At 35.1% G+C, this 21,517-nt stretch overlaps 1 protein-coding gene across 12 annotated transcripts in view; it reads right to left on the reverse strand.

Annotated features, from left to right (window-relative positions):
• Positions 1-4,239: 4,239 nt before the first annotated feature.
• LOC101889795 (MAGUK p55 subfamily member 7) overlaps positions 4,240-21,517 on the reverse strand; it is a 49,167-nt gene continuing 31,889 nt past the window's right edge. For 11 of the 12 annotated variants that reach the window (XM_059120517.1, XM_059120523.1, XM_059120520.1 and 8 more), the window contains 6 exons: positions 10,445-10,612; positions 10,203-10,385; positions 7,709-7,847; positions 7,062-7,355; positions 6,653-6,996; positions 4,240-4,922 (listed from right to left, as the gene is read on the reverse strand). In XM_059120517.1, coding sequence (XP_058976500.1) covers positions 4,746-4,922; positions 6,653-6,996; positions 7,062-7,355; positions 7,709-7,847; positions 10,203-10,385; positions 10,445-10,612 — 1,305 coding nt within the window. In that variant the 3' untranslated portion in view covers positions 4,240-4,745. The remainder of the gene's footprint in view (positions 4,923-6,652; positions 6,997-7,061; positions 7,356-7,708; positions 7,848-10,202; positions 10,386-10,444; positions 10,613-21,517) is intronic. The other variant, XM_059120524.1, reaches the window with a different exon arrangement.

The following is a 21,517-nucleotide window of genomic DNA, read 5'->3' on the forward strand; positions in this document are numbered from 1 at the left end:
TTTTTCGGTACATACATTCTCTTTTCTTAATGTGGAACTATTTGTATTTAATTTATTTGTAGTTGAATTTATTTGTAGTTATAGGTCTTATTATTTTATTTCTTTTAAAATGAGGACAGAATTTAGTAATTTGTTTTCAATAATTTGTTAACAAAGATATTTGTTATTACCTCTCTATATATATTCCAGTTGTTACTTAAAGATGCCGAATCAAAAAATGTTCTTTAGTGCACATTATGAAATATAAATTACATATTTTGGACTCTAAACTCAAAAACTTCAGAGAAGAGTCATTGACCGATCATTAGGTGTATATATCCCTCCATGAAAAAAACTCGAAAACTTTTAAAGGAGGTTCAAGTGTGACTTTTTATAGCAGGAAGGGAAAGGGAAGAAAAGAAATCAAATTAAACTTTTCACGATTGGTAGATGCAAAAGTACGAGGTCGAAAGGGGTAAAAGTAGCTTTAGCCCTCTTCGATCTCATATCTGCCTGATTTTTTCCATTTGTTTGGAAATTCGACGAATAAATTCACATTTTGGATTTTGTAGCAAATATTAGGTCTGTCTAGTTACCGAAAAATTTGTAAATTGTTAAACATTTATTTTGTTTTTTTTTTTTATGGCGCCCAATTTATATTGTTTTGAAAAATTAACTGATTATTTACTTGCAGGTTTCTGTAGTATTTTAATTTTCTTACAAAACCTACACTTTTCACACCTATCCTTTTAAAGAAGAATATAACGTACTGAAAATTGAGAGGAATCCAAGGTTTTGAAAACAAAATGATTTTTTACCACAGAGTTTCGTAAAAATGCACACGCTTTTTCGATGAATATTATTTTCATTGTCCTAGATGAATAGTATGACATTATATAGTCTACTACAAAAATGTTAATTGTAAAATGTTAAAGAATCACTTTACATATGACTCTTACACGATGTGGAAACTGACCTCTATGTAAGGTTGGAAAAGAAGACTGGTTTTGAAAAAATACGTAGCAGTTTTTGCACTATTGTGTCGGTTTATTGGTCAAACTTGTAAAGGTCATGACTGAAAACAAGGTCCATTAAAGAAAACTACTGCTAGTAACTACGTGAAGGAAGACGTCAAAATTTGATGGTAATGCTCCAGAATCAAGATATCAACCAATCCGAAGTTGGCAAGCATACAACTTTTGTTTACACGACCAAATTCACCAAGAAACAAGTAAAAACAGTAATTTCAGACGGGCAGAACTTTGAATGCGCTCCACCATTTGGAACGAATTTGGAAATGTTAAAACAAAAATAAAATCTTAAAAAGACCAAATATAGGAAGTCGCCGTCATAATGGGGTCTATATGAAAACGTGGACTTGCATAGGCAAATTTTGTCATAGGCCATTACAATATTCAAATGCGAAATTTGAAAATAATACGGTTAATAATGTAGTTATAATTATCAAAATTACGAATTTATGGAATTATCGTTACATGGGTGCTATACGAAGAATTGTACCCTCATAGACAATTTCATTTTCCGTCACAGGCTGTAGTAGCCTTTAGGAACTTCAAATACGAAGTTTGAAAAAATCCTCTAAATATTGTACCTAAAATCGATGAAATACCGAATATAGTTATGTACCGATATATGGGGGCTATATGAAATACGTAAATTGAAAATACGAAAATTTAAACAATTCCGGTGGATAATGTCGCTAAAATCATCAAAATACCGTTATATGGGGGCTATATGATATTGTGGACCGATATGGGCCATCTTCGAACTTGACCTGTCTGCAGAAAAAAGACGGATCTTTGCAATATTTTAGCTTCCTATCTTAATACGTTTTGACTGTAGCGTGATTACAACAGACGGACGGACTGGGCTAAATCGTTTAAATGTTACGCTGATCAAGTTTGATTGGCCAACTGATTATAAGTTTGATTGGGCCAACAATTATGTGACACCGCGAAATATTGGTTTCACCTAAAGAAAGTATGTATGGATCTTCCTATCTCGCCGAGCTGACTTGATCTAGCGCTATGTATATCCGTCCGTCTTTACGTCTGTCCATGTTAATTTGTAATCTGCTACAAGTCGCAATTATGGCCTGATATTCACGAAATTTTGCATGGAAGTTGGGTTTTGGTCCAAATAGATGGAGATGATCACATAATATTTTGGAGTTGAAATGTACCAAAAACTGATTTCCTGTTTTTGCAATTGCTCTACAGGTCGCAATTATAGATCAATCGACGCGGAAGTTAGCATGGGGCTAGAGTAAATTTATCGGATATATATAGCGAAATATATAAATATGTATATACAAAGGAAAGGGATGTTAGTTAGAATGCTTAAATCCCAAGAATGAATGGATCGATTTTGACAAATTTTGTCAATTCAGAATGTCATCTTGCCATAAAAGAATGAAATCCAAAATAATCACATAAAAAGATAAAATAATTGAAATGATTCCGTAGAACCGTAGAACTTTATTTTGAAGCGCATATAATTGATTCACTCAATTACATGCATAACCAGTAAAGAAAGTCTTAAAGTAGGGCGGGGCCGACTTTATGATACCTTACACCACTTTGCTAATTTAGTAGAGCTCCACATAACAATTAAAAGTTTTTATGTGAGAATTCAATCATACACGCTATGATTATAATTATAATTTAAAGTTCAAAGGACTAACTATGCCGAAGCATTTGTATCTTTTAAATTCGAACTTTGGTGCGCAATTAATTTGAAATCGAATAAAAATATAAATGGGAACTATATCCCAATCGGAACCGATCTCGATAAAATTTGGCAAAGATATTTTTGAGCTGTATTTGATATATTTCCCTGAATATCGTTGTTACGGATATTACGGCTGTGGGTAACAAATATGAAAAATAGGAAGAACAGTATATATGGGAGCTGTAGCTATATCTGAACCGATCTTCACCAAATTTGACATACTAACTTCTAGACTCAATTCGGTCGTAAGTGCCAAATTTCATCCAATATTAGACGTTTGGTGCACAATCAAAGGTAAATCGGACGAAGTTATATATGGGAGCTATATCCAAATCTGAACCGATCCCGATAAAATTTAGCAAATGTATTTCTGAGCTGTATTTGATATATTTCACCAAATATTGTTGTTACAGAGTGCATATTACGGCTGCGGAGGATAAAAATAACAAATCGGATGAACAATATATATGGGAGCTTTAGCTATATCTGAACCGACTTCCGATTTCGAATTTGGCATACTTATTTTCGGGTCCAATCTGATCGTACGTGCAAAATTCCATACTATTGGCACTGATATTACACGTTTGGTGCACAATAAAAGGCAAATCGGACGAAGATATATATGGGAGCTATATCTAAATTTTCACCGATTATCTCCAATTTCAATAGGGTTCGTCCTTGGGCCAAACAAATGATTTGTGCAAAATTTCATCTGGATAGGGCAATAAATGCGAACTGTACTTTGTTTACAAAAATACATGGACAGACGGACGGACATGCGTAAATCGACTCAGAATGTGATTCTATGCAGATCATCAAAAGGAACTATGGGTCTATCTTGTTTCCTTTTGCCTGTTACAAACAAATGCACAAAGACATAATAACCTGATCACCTTGTGGTGTAGGGTATAATGACCACCTTGTGGTGTAGGGTATAAAAAGCAAAACTAACTTTCCGTTGTCAGTATTCATTATCTATGGCCGGTTATTACATATTTCCGATAGATAACAAAATAATGTTGTCGGACAAATAAATCCTTTTTCGTTCTTACTAATTAAATTATTACCGATTTATTTAACGAAATTAATTAAATTAGTTTTGTTTATATTTTTTAATTAAAATAAAGATGCAACTGTGAAATACCGGTTATATTTACAAAAGTAATAATTTATTGCCATATCTCTGAATCAATTTAATTTAAAGGAAAAGGAAAGATGTAAAAATGAAACCCCGATAAGGTATAAAGTAAAGGTTTAATAAAATTGGTCTATAAATAAACTATATATGAACGGACCTATGTCTTTGGTTTTATTTGCATTTTAAAAATGTATCTCAAATGTGGAGGGAGAAAATATATCTTATTTGGGACATTGAATATTAAAAACATAAATGCTCTAAAGTTGTGTTCAATTTTCAGTTTTTTTTTGTTTAAAGAAATCTACTCGCACCTCAAAATGATCCGCATTTTTTGGTCAACAACTGGATTATGAGGGTAATATTTTAACGGATTTGTGTTATCATTTCAGATGTTTTATTCTCTTTTTTGGCGGATTATAGCAATTTTACAATGTCAGCTGAAAAAATATTATGGTGTTTTCTTTTTTGGTTTAAATAAATATTTTTTTAAATTGTATAAGCTTAAAAATTAAAACAATTTTTTTTCTCTAAAGACATGAATCTAAATATTTTTTTGGTGTTGTTGTTATTTGAGTTTTGGTTTTTATTCTTCGAATTGAATTTCTTTTGGATGATACATTTCTAATGTAGGTTTTTTTTTTTTGGTTTCAACAATTTTTAGTAATTTTGTGTGTTCTTTTGGCATTTTTTTGTTTTGGTTTTGTAGCAGTGTTTGTCTTTTGTTGTTGTTGTTGTGTTTCCCGGTATTCCCAGCTATTCCATTTGAGCTGTTTAAACTTTTGCTTTTGTGTGTGAGTGTTGTTTTCTTTTGTATAGCTGCCTGCTCCACAACCCATTCCACTGTCGTCTATCATTCCTGCCATTCATTCTACAGATCTTATTGCACCCACGATGATGGGGCCCACAGCGGTTCCGTTTCAACTCGTTGTACAATATTTACAAGTTTTTCGAATGCTGTCACCAAATCGGCATTTAGAATTTCTTCATCGAAAAAGTGGCCATAGAGGAAGTCAATGCGAACCGATGATTTGATCATGTCAGTGAATTCTTCATCCTGAAACACAGATAAGAAAAAGATTTGAGTTTTCGATAAAAGACTAAATTTTTTTTTTGAAAATTTACATTTAAGCTACACATGTCTGCGAGTTTCATATGGAACTCATGTATTTTCTTCAATTTTTTCATTGACTTCACTGTAATTTCTTTTAAATATTTTAAAGTTTTTCAAATTTCGAAAACTTAAACATGTAAAAAAGCATCTAAGTTCGGCCTTGCCGATCTTTTAATACCCTCCACCATTTGGAAGCAACTTGAAATTTTTCAAAAAACTTCTGGAAACTACCACTTAAATACAAACTGTTATATGGAGACTACACGAAGACGTGGTCCTGTTTACGATTTTTTTGTCATAGGCTGTAGTACCCATTGTGAACTTCAAATACGAAATTTGTAATAATTCCGGTAAATAATGTCGCTAAAATCATGAAAATACCGAATATCGGGAATTACCGTTATATAGGGGCTATACGAAGACGTGGACCTGCAGACAAAAAATTTGGTCATAGGCTGTAGCACCCATTGCCAACTTCAATTACGAAATTTGAAATAATTCCGGTAAATAATGTTGCTGAAATCATCAATATACCGAATATCGGGAGTTACCGATATATGGGGGCTATCCGAAGACGTGGACCTGTATACAAAAATGTTTGCCATAGGTTGTAGTACCAATTACGAACTTCAAATACGAAATTTGAAATAATTTCGGTAAATACTGTCGCTAAAATCATGAAAATACCGAATATCGGGAGGTACCGTTATATGAGGCCTATACGATAACGTGAACCAACATGACTCATTTACGAACTTAACCTGCCTTGGCCTTCAATCTCAATTCGTTCGAAAGATAACGTGATTAAAACAGACAAACGGACATCGCTAGATCGTGTTAGAGTTTTACGCTGATTCAGAATATATATACTTTGTAGGGTATATTATGAATAAATAATGTTACAAACGGAATGACAAAGTTAATAGAATGGTGGAGGCTATAAAAAACCAATTTTACACTGAGATAGTTGAATGTACTCTGAAACTTCGTATTGACCTGGATTTTTGAGAATACTTTGAACTTTCGCATTTTTATTTGAATATGTAAAACACCTCGAAATATACATTTTAGATCCCACAAAGTATATATATTTTTGATCAGCTTAAAATTCTATGTCGATTTAACGATGACCGCCAGTCTGTGGAAATAACTCTAGCTTCCAAACGAGTTGAAGTAGGTTGATGAAATGTTACCCAAATGTGTGTTTCGTCTGCAGGACTATTGGTATAACTGTACCTTCCTATATTTTTAGCGACATTGTTCACTGGAATCGTTTCAAAATGGTCTAAGCAGGTCCAGGTCTTCGTATAGCCCCCATATAGCGGTACCTCGATATTTTGATGATTTAGGGAATTGTTTAAAATTTCGTATTTGAAGTTCGTAATGGGTACTATAGGCTGTGACAAAAAATTGCGTATACAGGTCCACGCCTTTGTATAGACCCCAAATTAATGGTCACTTTATTAATGGTATTTTTAACGAATTCTATTTTCTTTTTTTGAAGATTTCCACACTCGTTCCAAATGGTGGAGGGTATTCATAGTTCGGTATTCAAAGTTCGGCCAAAAGTACTGCTTTTTAACTTATTTTATTATTTTGGTGCTTCAGGCAAACCTTAGAATTTTTCAAAATATTTTCAAGTCAGTATAACCAGCAAATTTCCCAATACTAACCGTAAAACCTCTTGCATTCGATTCATCGAATGTGGATTTGGCTCTCGAATCTGTACGTGTCTTCTTCAGCTCATCGAATTCCGGTGGTTTGATGTGTATAAGGAAGGGTTTCAATTGTACCGTTCTCAATGCCTTTATGGCCTGATAGTGGGGACTGAGCAGGCAAACACAGCCAGCATTGACAATTGATTTGACACTTTCCGCCGAAGTGCCATACAAATGGCCTTTGTATTCACCATGTTCAATGAATTTACCAGCCTCAATGTCGGCCTCCATTTTTTCTCGGCTAACAAAAATATATTCCCGGCCGGCAACTTCACCGGTGCGCATGGGACGTGTGGTATCTGCAAGAAAAAGAAGTGATTTTATAAGACTACTTTCAAAACATTTGATTCCACACTTCACTTACATGGCACTGGACTTCGATATTTTTCAGGATCACGCGCTATCAAACGTCTCCTCAGCTCATTACGTCCGACACCGGGCGCTCCAATCAACACCACCGGTCTATAAATGCCTGGACGTGGATACAGTTTGGCTACTTCTTCATAGGTGGCAATTAGCTCCCGATCAAAGTCGTCGTTCTCTGTTAAATCGTACATGATTTTTTTAGTTTTCGGTTGGCGACATGATGAGGTACTACTGCTAGAACGTAATCTAGGTGAACCAGGCGGTGTGGAACATATGGAGGTACATGAACCCTCTGATTGTTTTTTTTTTGTTTTTTTTGGTTTTTCGAATTTGTGATGCAGTGATGAAGTTTATGGAGCGATGATGTTAGGATCAGTTGTTAGGATTTTAGAGTTTGTTTTGTCAGAGGTTTTGATATTTTGAGGCAGAAGTATCAGAGTAGGTTTCAGATTGTTTGTTAGGAAGCGGACAATAAAAAACATGCATTAGAGAAATAAATAGAATGGTTAATATGATCAATGAGATGATGATTAGATATGTTTAGAATATAATTTTTTAGATGTTTAACAGGAATTTCAGGATTTCTTATGTCTGAGAAAGGCCATCTTAAACCATCTGTAGAATTTTTTTGCAACTTGCACTCACTTTTTGATTCCCCATCGCCAATCTCACGTTGCGTCCGTTCGTGTATAATACGTCTTTCTTGCAAGGCACGACTGGGAATTAGACCGGCACGAGCTGTACGTTCAGATTCGCGACGAGCTTGCCACCAGTATGAGTCATCCTGAAAAATGAGGAAAAAAACCCCAACAATTAAAAATAATTTTAAAATTTAATTTAAAAATATAAAAAAAAGAAAAATGTTTTTCTTACACCAGCTAGAAATCTTTAGGCAACCTTATTGTAAAGATTTTAAGAATTGGATTTTTTTAATACTTTGAAGCCTCCGGAGAGCTTTATTATGGTGGACTTATATGTATATTTTAAAGCTTCCAGAGAGCTTTATAATCCTGATTTTTTTATATTTAGATATAAACAAAGAGCTTTATGTGATTCAAACAGCTTTACACGTACCAGGCTGCATCAAATGCAATATGACTGCCCAAGCTGAATATACTGTATACTACACAACAGACTTATGCCCGCCTGCTGGATTTTCTAAAGCTGAAATAAACTTCAGCTTCAATACAGGAACAGCTGACCATGAGAAAAGCAGGAACAAGCCAAATTTAGTCCGCATAAATGAAGGGCTTGTCCTCCAGGTTTATTAATATCATAGGAAATGCCCAGCGTGAAGTTGAGTGACAGTTGCAATTAAAAAATTCGAGGTAGCAACAATCTTCCCCGTAATAATCGTATCCTCAATTAAATTGTTGTGTAGTTTTTTACTGTTAGCCTAATACCATGGCAAAGGCGTTGTTTCTTAAAAAATCATATACCAATCCGAACTGATTTTAATATAATTTGACAAGACTTATTTTATGGACCAAATTCTTTCACACTTTTCATATTTCATTGAAATTTGAGATACATCAAATATACGAAATCGGTCGAAAATATATATGAGAGGTATATCCAAACCTCTATTTCAATATAATTTGGACAATTTATTTTTGTACCGAATTCCGCCACACATTCTGCATTTTATTGGAATCGGATGTACATGAAATCGGCAAAAATATTCCGAAATATTCCTTTACACATTCCAAATGTCATTGGAATCGGACATACTTATCGCGTTTGATGCATCAAATATGTTAAGCCGGTCGAAAATATATATGGGAGGTAAATCCAAATCTGAACCGATTTGAATACAATTTTAGGAATTTATTTTTGTACCAAATTCCGTCACTCATTTCGAATTTCATTAGAATCAGACATATATATCGTGTTTGGTGCATCCAATATGTGAAATCGGCCGAAAAAATATATGGGAGCTATATCCAAACCTGAACGTATTTTAATATTGTTTTGCTTTTTTTTTGTACTAAATTTCGTCACTTATTTAAAATTTCATTGGAATCAGACATACATACATGAAATCGGTCGAAAATATATATGGGAGTTACATTCTAAACTTAACCGATTTCAATATAATTTATTAAAACTATTTTTCAAATTCCGTTACGCACTCCAAATTTGAAGACTAGATCTATAATCGATCATCGGATATGTGCATGCAAAAACTGAATTTTTGGGGGAGCATTCCGTTTCTGAGGCTATATCTCCCGTTCCAAGTAGAATTTCAAAAATGTACATAGCATATGTTATGATATGTTGTAGTATATTTGGAAACCTGTTCAGCAGCATTTGAGAAGACAATAGACTCAAAAGAGCTAAAGAGTTGCTTCGCTTGGCCGAAAGTGGTGAACTGACGAATTTGATTTTTTCCGATGATACAACATTCGTTATCGAGCAGTTTGTAAACAAACAAAATGATCGTGTTTACTTGCCAAAGAGGTCAGCTGAAAATGTGCACCTTCGGTTGGCCACCAGTACTCTAGCACCGGCCATGGTGATGGTGTGGGCCGCCATAACAGCTGATGGTCGCTCTCCGCTCGTATTAATCGATCGTGGCATCAGAATAAATTCCGAATATTATCGCGAAAATATTCTGGAGGGTGCATGCAAACATTTTGGCCGCAGACCTTAGACATTTCAACAGGACACAGCACCATCGCTTTCAGCACTCGCCACCCAAGTATGGTTACAAAATGAGATTCCTCGCGTCATTTCCAGCCAATAATAGCTACCAAAATCTCCGGATACCAACCCATTGGACTATTGTGCCTGGAGTATTTTGGAAAGCAAGGTTGGCACTAAAAAATACCAATATGTCGATCACCATAATTCATGCCAAAGGTCACCAATTCGAACAAATCTAAAGTTATTCTAAAATTTGATACTATTTCCGACATTTTTTGCTTTCACTCAATATTTTTTTTTAAAGAAAATGTAAAAATTTATGCGTTTGACTTTGTTGCAGTTTTTTATCTCAACCTGTAATTTTGAAACTTTACAAAGAGTTCGTGCATTTTTATATACAAATATTTCTAAACCCTTACAGAGATTTGAGACCTATAGAGATCTGTACCTGTAGATTTTCGTAAAAAATGGGCTTCTTAGAAGTAATACATACCTGTGATACAATGTGCAGAATATCACCCCGTTGAAATGCCAGACCAGCTTCTTTACAAGGTATATAGGGATCAACTTCAGGATTATAATCGAAATGGGCACGAACGCGTACCTTCGATTCGCGTTGGGCCCCTCGGCCATCGGAGGGTACCAATTTGAATGTGATGGTGCCTTCAGAGTTTTGCTATAAACATTATATTATATTATTATTTAAACATATGAATATTTTCAACAGCAACTTACCAATATACTTAAAACGTCCCCAGGCGTTTTACCCTCCACATTAATGCCATTGACTTCGATGACCTCATCGCCGACATGTATCAGTCCCGAACGATCGGCAGCACCGCCATGCATAATGCGAGCTATTATAATTTTACCCGATTCTTCATCGGTTTTTATGGTGGCACCCTAAAATAGAAATTATAATTGTTGAAAATCATTCGGTTGATTTTTAGGCGAAAGGATTTCGAATAAGAAAGAATAGCGGTATATTATAAAGAGAGAAAAAAATTAAGAAAGTATTTGACTATTGCTACACAGACAAAGTACGACACAAATGTTTTAAGTGTATGTTTTTAACAAAAAAAGAAGCTTATTTTTTGTTTTTATAAAATTTCCCCGATGAGAGAAATTTATAAAATTAATACGTAGTAAACTTATTGAAAATTCTATAGTTTGATGAATTTTACTTCTTGACAAGTTCAGTTCAGACTATTCTTGTAGTTCTTGTTCAAAAAATTAACACAAGGGCTACGAGAACATCTCCTTACAACAAACCATGTTAAGGACTGCGTGGCAGAACAAAGTCACGGCTTTTGGAATTTAGTTCAGGAGGTTTTGCATCTAAGGTTGAGATAAAAAACTGCATGTTTTGCATGTTTTTTAATTTCAAAAAATATCGGAAATAGCATCAAATTTTAGAATAATTTGTTCGAATTGGACACCTTTGGAACGAATTATGGTCTTCAAACGGCCAATGAAACCGTCACACGCTGCTCGAATATTGCTCTGCGGTATTTTGGCCCATTCCCTGCGAAGCGCTTGCTTGAGGTGATCGACACTCTGGTATTTTTTAGTGCCAACCTTGCTTTCCAAAATACTCCAGACACAATAGTCCAACGGATTGGTATCCGGAGATTTTGGTGGCCATTGTGCCCTGGAAATGAAGCGAGGAACCTTATTTTGTAACCATTCTTGGGTGGCGCGTGCTGAGTGCGATGGTGCGGAGTCCTGTTGGAATGTCCAAGGTCTACGGCCAAAATGTTTGCGTGTCTAAGGTTTTAATACACCCTCCAGAATATTTTCGCGACAATATTCGGCATTTATTCTGATGCCACGGTCGATTAATACGAGCGGAGAGCGACCATCGGCTGTTATGGCGGCCTGCTGGACAGGAAATGCTTTCTCGTCGGAGAAAACCAAATTTGGCAGTTCACCACTTTCGGCCAAGCAAAGCAACTCTTTAGCTCTTTTGAGTCTATTTTCTTTCTGTTGCGGTGTATGTTCTTGCACTTTTTGGAATTTCAATGGCTTTACCCCGAGCTTATCTTTTAATATTTGCCGAATGGAATATTGCGATAGTGAGCTGAACATATGAGCCATTTTCGAGCCATTTTTCGGCCACTGCGACGCGGGTTTCGATCAAGTGCCTTCTTTACTTTTCGAATATTTCTGCTGATGTTGCTGTTTTCCTCCGTCCACTTCCTTGACGTCGGGCTACGCTACCAGTGTTACAGTAACGAGCGATAGTACGAGACACAAAAGATTTATTCACATTTAAATTATGGAGTGCTCTAACGATAGCCACTTGTGGTTTTCCAGCCAAATATAAAGAAATCACACTATCACCCTTGAATTAAATCACGAATAACTTTTTTTCTGGAAAACTCTCACAAAATGCTTTTGTACGCTTGTAAATAATCTGTCACTTGACAAATGGCTTTGAAATGACATCAGTCTGAAGTTGGTTGCAGTTTTTTCATCTCACTCTGTATAGTACCCCTAAGGAACTTTAAATACCAAATTTGAAACATTTCCGGTGAATAATGTTGATAAAATCACCAAAATACCGAAAATATGGAGGGGTCTATAAACGTGGACCTAGCCCATTTTCTATACCAAAAGTCCTGCAGACCAAAAAAAAAACTTTTGAGTAAAATTCTTGCAGAAGCTAGAGTGATTTTCACGGTCGGACGGACGTCGCTAAATCGACATAGAATTTTATGCCATTTGTTTTAGAATTTTCAATAAGTTTATTACACGTTTCCTTTTTTCCTTTCACAATGTGTTTTGTTTCAATTTTTTATGCTGAATTGTTTGTTTAGTTTTCCTTTCGTGTCAATAATATATTTTGGTGTTTTTTTTTTTTTTTTTTTTTGGTTTTTGTGAAGGACATTTACTTACAACAATTGGTTCCGCACTTTGTGCTCCTGACTGTGATATATGTATAGGTTTTTTTTTCGAAATCAGTCAATTTTTTACAAATTAAAAAAAATACAAAATACAGAATGGAAAAGAATAGAAACACATAACGAATTTTTGTTATATGAGTTTACATTGGAGAAAACAAATTTTGCATTTTTTTTATATAGTTCACACAAGACAATGAAGACAAAAAAATTAAGGCATTATTCATTGTTATTAAAGCAAATGAAATGAAAAAAGCACATACAAATATGTTGCAATATAAGGGAGAGGGAAGGAGACTAAGAATGATGATTAGAAAACAAGTCACAATATTCTATTTTTCTAAAAAATCATCGGCAGACTTAAATTTATAAGCCTTTGTTTATAACATACTTTTAGGCGCACTTCATAATAAATACATTTAATTGCAATCAATTTCGTGCCCATGAAATTGTGCTGTCTATGAAAATTCAAATGTTTGTCCTTATAAATTTATTTCTAATTTAGTTTTTAGTGCTAATTTAGTAGAGCTCCACATAACAATTAAAAGTTTTTATGGGAGAATTCAATCATACACGCTATGATTATAATTATAATTTAAAATTCAAAGGACTAAATATGCCGAAGCATTTGTTTCTTTTAAATTCGGACTTGTATTGCTCATTTGGTACAAAATTAATTTGAAATCAGATAAAGATACATATGGGAGCTATAACCTAATCTGAACCGATCTCGATAAAATTTGGCAAATATATTTCTGAGCTGTATTTGATATATTTCCCTGAATATCGTTGCTACGGAGTGCATATTACGGCTGTGGGTAACAAATACAACAAATCGGATGAACTATATATATGGGAGCTATAGCAATATCTGAACCGATCTTCACCAAATTTGGCATACTACCTTCTAGACTCAATTCGGTCGTATATGCCAAATTCCATCCCATTTGGGCAAATATTAGACGTTTGATGCACAATAAAAGGTAAATCGGACGAAGTTATATATGGGAGCTATATCCAAATCTGAACCGATCTCGATAAAATTTAGCAGATGTATTTCTGAGCTGTATTTGATATATTTCCCCAAATATTGTTGTTGTAGAGTGCATATTATGGCTGCGGAGGACACAAATAACAAATCGGATGAAACATATATATGGGAGCTATAGCTATATCTGAACCGATTTCGATCAAATTTGGCATACTTATTTTGAAGTCCAATCTGATCGTACGTGCAAAATCCCATACTATTCGGACTGTTATTACACGTTTGGTGCACAATAAAAGGCAAATCGGATGAAGATATATATGGGAGCTATATCTAAATTTTGACCGATTATCTCCAATTTCAATAGGGTTCGTCCTTGGGCCAAACAAATGATCTGTGCAAAATTTCATCTGAATCGTGCAATAAATGCGACCTGTACTTTGTTTACAAAAATACATGGACAGACGGACGGACAGACGGACGGACGGACAGACGGACAGACGGACGGACGGACGGACGGACATGCATAAATCGACTCAGAATGTGATTCTATGCAGATCATCAAAAGGAACTGTGGGTCTATCTCGTTTCCTTTTGCCTGTTACAAACAAATGCACAAAGACATAATACCCTGACCACCTTGTGGTGTAGGGTATAAATAGGGTAAGTGTACCAGTAGTCGGCACTTTTAGGATTTTCGAGTTTTTAATCGCTCACCATTCTGAGTGGAACTTTCAATTATTACAAAGTTAATTTATTCAGATTCGAAATTTTGTATAGTTTTTGCAATAAAGTTTTAATAATTTTTTTATTAAATTTCATAAATTTGTAGTTTTATTAAAACAATGCTTTTTTGCCAGTTGTCGACACCACTTGCTAATTGTCGGTATGACATGTTCCAACAGTCGGCATACCAATTTTTTTTAAGAATAATTAATAATAATAATAAATTTATTTATTAAAACATAATATTTTTGTTTAGTTAAACTGATTCGACGTCTTTATTGTACTTTTCTTAAGAATATGGATTGTTGCTGACCTTCACAGACAAAAATTTAATTTGGCCGAACCAAAGACATAGAAGTATAAAGATGGGACAAGACAGAGTCATAATATGGCAACCCTTAGAAAATACCTCTGTTGTTATGATATTGTAACAACATAGTTAGCAATGTTATGCGATTTAAACCGCTTAGGCAATATGCAATTAATTTGGAAAGTCTATTGAATAGAATATTGAAACCCAATTTTTTTAAAACTTTTCTTTGTCATTTTTTTCTATAAAAGTGTTTTTTATATTAACATGGTCCTGTCATGAACTGTTGTGTAGATATTATAGATACAAACCATTTGCTCAGAATGCATTTTGTCTAGTCTTTACCATTTTAGGTCTTTGGCCGAACTTAGGCACACTTACCCTAAAAGTCCAAATATTACATAGTTGTGGTCAAAAAGATCTCTGAAATACTATGACAAATCGCAAGAAATTTATGCTATGCTTATATTGAATGTTAGAGATACACTATCACATTATTGATGTACCCTGAAAAGATTGGGATCGACCAGTGACGAAAAATTATTTTTCATGTAAATACCCCTCCTGAAGTCCCCAAACCAATTTGCATCGTTTTAGTAACTAATCATGTCTAAAATAAACGTGTATCTCCATTTGTAGTTTTTTATCTGTTACTACCAACTACCCGATGCTTTGTTAGTGAATTCGTTCCAACAGTTCGTGTTAGGACAATATTTTTTAATCAAAACTTCATACATCGTACTATGGTACAATAAAGAAGTTAGACAGCTTCTTAAAACTACAGAAATACAGCTCTGAGGCTATGTCCGCTTACTGTCAGAATTATTCAATTTTTTCTCATTTTTAAAATGACTTAAATAGAGCGAAAGATGAATGAAGTGTTTGGATTTTATATCAAAAATATGGTTCAGAGTGTCAAATTTTTCAATTCCATGGCTAAACTGGTAAATGTCTTCAAAGCGCGCCTCACTTATTCAAGTTTTTTCTTATTCGGACAGAGTATAAGGAAAACGTTTACTTTTTACACCAAAAGGTCTTCACAATCTTTTATTTTATAGTTTACCGAGGAGGATATTAGTAAAACCTTTTCACAATTGCTCCACATCTAATTTTTCTGTCCCAAAACAATTTCAACGTCTCCATATGTAAACCCTAGAAAATAACAGTGAACTCAATATCAAATTTCAGAATTATAGCTCTATTCCTTTACCCAATACCCATCTTACTACATCTTAGACGCCAACGGCACCATTTAGTACTTTTTGAACAATTATAGTAAGCATTTGCAAAAACACTACCTGTTGTCAGCACCAGAAACCAATAAAGACCTCCATATCAAATTTTAGGATTTCCGCTCTTTAATTTCCCCCATTACAAAATTAAGTTCAATTGTAGTACGCATATCCAAAACCAGCTCCTCCTCTCAATCACAGACACCAACAGTGACATCCATATCAAATTTTATGATTTTAGTATTATTCCGTACTATTATTGTACACATTTTCAAAACCACCTCCATATCTCAATCCCAGATACCAATATCCAATTTCGAATTTCCACCTAATACCGAATATAGTGCCATTCAGCACTTTGAAATGTCAGAATTTAATATGAAATTTCCCTTAGTATGATTTACTACATTTCGTACAGCTACGGTAAGTAGTTCCCTAATCACCTCCATATCTCAACACTACACACCAATTTTGACCCCAACACCAAAATTCTGATCTTATTCTATCCGTACAATCAATACTAATTTTTTACCATTTATTACCTTTTTCACTCTTGTAGTACTTATTTCCAAAAAAAAAATCCAAATTTTAGGACCCCAACTCAATAGGTACAGCAAAATACAATTTGTACCAAATTTTGTACATATAAGTACGAATTTCCAGAAGTTCCTTCAAAATAGCTTATACTCCAACAGTAATCTTAATTCCAATTTTCCGTTCACCCTAATTCAAATTATACCAAATTCAGTAGCATTTAGTACATACACCACTCCTTCACTCCCACAGTAATCCCAATTCCAAATTGCAGTTTTATAGCTCTATCGGTTTTCCACACACACACACAAGTACACGTATCCGTAACAACCTGCGTCATATAATTCAATAGAAAGCGCATTCACCCAAAACCTAATTGATTTAAATTTAGTACTATTTAGTACTAACTACGAGTTTCCAAAGCTTCCCACATATAACAATCCTACACTTCTACAGTAACCCGAATTTTAAATTTCAAGATTTAATCCCTATCGGTTTGCCTAAGTTCAAAATGTGCTAAATTTAGTACCATATGTTACAGATAAGTACGAATTTCCAAGGCTTCCTACATACCCCAATTCTTCACTCTAACAGTAATCTTAATTCAAAATTTCAGGATTCCAGCTCTCTCGGTTCATTCAAAACCAAATTGTACCAAATTTAGTGCACATATGAACAAATGCCCGTAACAACCAAAAAACTCCAATTCTTTGAACATCAGCTCTTTAGGTTCATCAAATCCAATTTGTACAAAATTTAGTGCACATTAGTACGAAGTTCCAAAGCTCCCTACATACCCAAATCTTTAACTTCTATCAGTTCACCACAATTCCAATTTGTTCAAATTTTAGTACCATTTAGTACACATTTTCATAACAACCTGCATCATACAGTCCAATAGAAATCGTATTTTCCAATATCAGGATTCCTGCCCTATCGATTCACCCAAATCCTAACTGTTTCAAATTTAGTACTATTTACTACACATAAGTACGAATTTCCAAAGCTTCCCATATACCACAATCCTACTCTTCCACACTAACCCGAACGCTAAATTTCAGGATTCTATTCTTATCAGTTTGCCTAAGTTCAAAATGTACAAATTTTAGTTCTCGTACTATATAGTACAGATAAGTATGAATTTCCAAAGCTTCCTATATACCCCAACCCTACACTCCCACAGTAATCCCAATTCCAAAGTTTAGCATTCCATTCTCATCGGTTACCTAAATTGTACCATATAGTACAGATAAGTAAGAATTTCCAAAACTTCCTACATAACCCAATACTTCACTCCAACAGTAATCTTAATTCAAAATTTCAGGATTCCAGCGCTCTCGGTTCACCTAAATCCAAATTGTACCAAATTTAGTACACATAAGTACAAATTTCCTTAACAGCCTACACAATACAAACTAATAGGAATCAAGTTTCAGCATTCCAGCTCTATGGGTTCACCCAAATCGACATTGTACCAAATTTATTACCATTTAGGACTTTTCGTGCACATAAGTAAAAATTTCGAAAACTACCTACACATTCCAATCCTACATTAAGCAGAAATGTTCATTTCAAACTTCAGAATTCAAACTCCATTCGTTCCCCCAAATTCGAATTGTACCAAATTTAGTACCGTTTAGTACTTTTCGTATATATGAGAACATACTTCTAAAAGTACCTCCTTACATCGACCCTACATTCATTACACACTCCATCAGTGACCCCCATTTCAAAGAGAGTTCTAGTCCTACAGGTTCGTCAAATACAAAGTATACCATGTTTAGTATATTTTAGTACTTTCCGTACCGTTTTAGTACGAATTTCAAAATCCCAGCCTTATCTTATCTGATACCTTCGGACCAAGAGTAACCCTCACCTAAGATTTGAAGATTCTAGCTTCAGCCGTTTCATATCGGCGTTGATGAATCATTAAGTCAGTCAGTCAATCACTTTACTCTTTTATTAACATAGATTTCCATTTAGCTTAGATCGAAACTTTCACGAAAACCGAAAAACGACTGACCCTAATAATATCCAATTTTCAAGTCACAATTTTCTGCAAACAGCACCCACTGGCATAGTTGCAACAATTTTATTAAATTCTAAAGCAAAACAAATGAACCTAACCTCTGAATGCTATTGGCAATGTCGATAAATGTCAGAACATGAACAAAATTGAAACTATAAAAGTGCCATAAAATACTCACACACACCGTGACACATTGAACTAATTAATTAACACGGCTAAACAATTGCGAATGCGATGCGACTCGCACTGGCATCGAACAATGCGAGAATGACCCCAAATGAAAGGTGGGCAAAGCGTAGGCGAGGAGGGGCAATCAATTATTTACCCCATTTCACACACATATTCGAGAAACCACACACTATGAACAAGGGAGGTAGGATGAGAAAAAGTGAGCGAGTGAGAGAGGGAGGTAATGGGTCAATTATGTGAACAAGTGACACAACATGTGTTGGTCCCATGTCACTGTACCATCTGCACGATGATGATGATGACCCAACAACAAGATTCTCTCATCTCATCAACACGTTATCGCCAGGCGTCAACTATATTGTCGTGTATAAGAAGTTCAGGATCGAAGGACCACAATTGTGTATTAATTGAGACAAGTTGAATGATGTCGGGTCAAACTTTGTATAGAAATATTTGCATGAATGGCAATGTGTGTGTGTATGTCAATATGTTTCCATGATGTATGGTATGTGAGGTACGTGCATCAATCAAAGAGGAGGGCGCTGGGTCAGCTGTTTGTCGGAAAACTATGGGAAGTTGTTGCTGGCTGCTGTTGTTGGCGTTTCTTGTTGGGGAAGGCAACGATTGAAAGCATTTGATAACAGCTGGTGACAGCAAAGCGAAGAGACATCAACAAAAGAAAACAAAATAGAAAAATCGAACTTAAAAATGACACAAAACTGTAGCTGCCAATGATAGCGATAATGGTGACAACGATGCTATTGAATGGGGGAAAGAAAACTCAAAAACCCCAATAGAAATGTGTAGAAATAAACAAACAAATCAAAAAAATCGGATACCAGCAATTCAATAGATGACTTATTTGAAGGGAATGCAAAGATGACGACAGGGCACAGTGTTTCGAAACGGTTTTGATAGCTTTTGGTTCCCATAATATATTGCCATAACATTTTCATATTAATATCCATTAAACAAATATCCAATAAATATTTCAAAGGGTGAGCATACAGGGTGAGATGAAAAAACTGTAACCAAACCAGACTGCTGTCATTTCGAAGCCACTCGTCCGACAGCTGTTAAAATAATTCCAGTGACAAGCGTATAAAAGCATTTTGGTGAGAATTTTCCAGAAAAAAAGCTATTCGTGATGGAATTCAAGCGTGATAGTCTGATTTCTTTATATTTGGCTGGAAAACCACAAGTGGCTATCGTTAGAGCACTCCAGCATTTAAATGTGAATAAATCTTTTGTGTCTCGTACCATCGCCCGTTACCGTGATACTCGTAGCGTAGCCTGACGTCAAGGAAGTGGACGGAAGAAAACAGCAACATCAGCAGAAATGGTTCGAAAAGTAAAGAAGCGACTTGATCGAAACCTGCGTCGCAGTGCCTCGTGAGCTCAACATATCGCAATATTTCAAATATTGAAAAATGAGTTCGGGGTAAAGCCATTGTAATTCCAAAAAGTGCAAGAACTTACACCGCAAGAAAAAGAATATGTACTCAAAAAAGCTAAGGAGTTGCTTCACTTGGCCGAAAGTGAAAGTGAAGCGCCGAATTTGGTTTTCTCCGATGAAAAAACATTCGTTGTCCAGCAGTTTTGTGAACAAACAAAATGATCGTGTTTACTTGTCAAAGAGGTCAGCTGAAAATGTGCACCTTCGGTTGGCCACCAGAACTCAAGCGCCGGCCATGGTGATGGTGTGGGCAGCCATAACAGCGGATGGTCGCTCTCCGCTCGTATTAATCGACCGTGGCATCAGAATAATACCGCGAGGGTGTATTAAAGCCTTGGACATTCCAACAGGACCCAGGATTGGTAACAAAATGAAGTTCCTCTCTTCATTTCCAGGGCACAATGGCCACCAAGGTCTCCGGATACTAATCCGATGGACTTTGTGTCTGGGGTATTTTGGAAAGCAAGGTTGGCACTAAAAATACCAAAGGGTCGATCACCTCAAGCAAGCGCTTCGCCGGGAATGGGCTAAAATACTGCAGAGCAACATTCGGGCAGCGTGTGACGGTTTCATTGGCCGTTTGAAGGCTATAATTCATGCCAAAGGTGACCAATTCGAACAAATCTAGATTCATTCTATAATTTAATACTATTTCCGTCACTTTTTGTTTTCATTCAATAAAATTTAAAAAATAATGTAAAAATTATGGCGTTTGACTTTGTTGCAGTTTTTTCATCTCACCCTGTATATTTAGAGGTTGAAATGGACTAAAAATATTATTTTTTTTTTAATTTTTGTAGTCGCTCTAATTTTGCATTAAAATAGAATTAAGGACAGGGAAGAAGTCCAGCATTTTGGATGACCATTGGTTTATATTTAGCTGCTAAATGGACCACAACTTTAGTGTGAATTTTTTCAAATACCTAACAAAACGACGGAGTGCGCAAATATTGGCCAAATTCCCCGGGTCAAAAACCTTAGGGTAACATCTGGGCAGGGCTCTTTGACGAAATCTTCCAAAATGGATTTGAATAGAATGGGGCTTGGAACATATTGTAGCGTTGTAGGGTATCACATGTTCGGCCCCGCTCGACTATAGCCTTTGCTCACTTGTTTTAGTATGCATTTCCAAAAGCACCACTTTTTTAATCCTGTAAACCAATAAAAAACCTATATACCAACATTTCAAAATTCCAGCTCTATCCCTTCACTCAAAGCTATATTGTACTGTATTTAGTACCATTAAGTACAGTTATTTCACTTAGCACACATTTACAAAAAAATCTCTAGTTTCTGTTTCTGCCGTTCACATATTTCCAAATGATACCAAATTAAGTGAATTTTAGTACATTTGGTACACTTATGATTCGAGTTTCGATATTCGATATTCCATGATTAAGATTTCCAACTCCATTTTTTCCCCAAATACCAAATTCAATAC

Source organism: Musca domestica, unplaced genomic scaffold (assembly GCF_030504385.1).
Source record: "Musca domestica strain aabys unplaced genomic scaffold, Musca_domestica.polishedcontigs.V.1.1 17, whole genome shotgun sequence".
Classification (NCBI taxonomy): Eukaryota; Metazoa; Arthropoda; class Insecta; order Diptera; family Muscidae; genus Musca; species Musca domestica.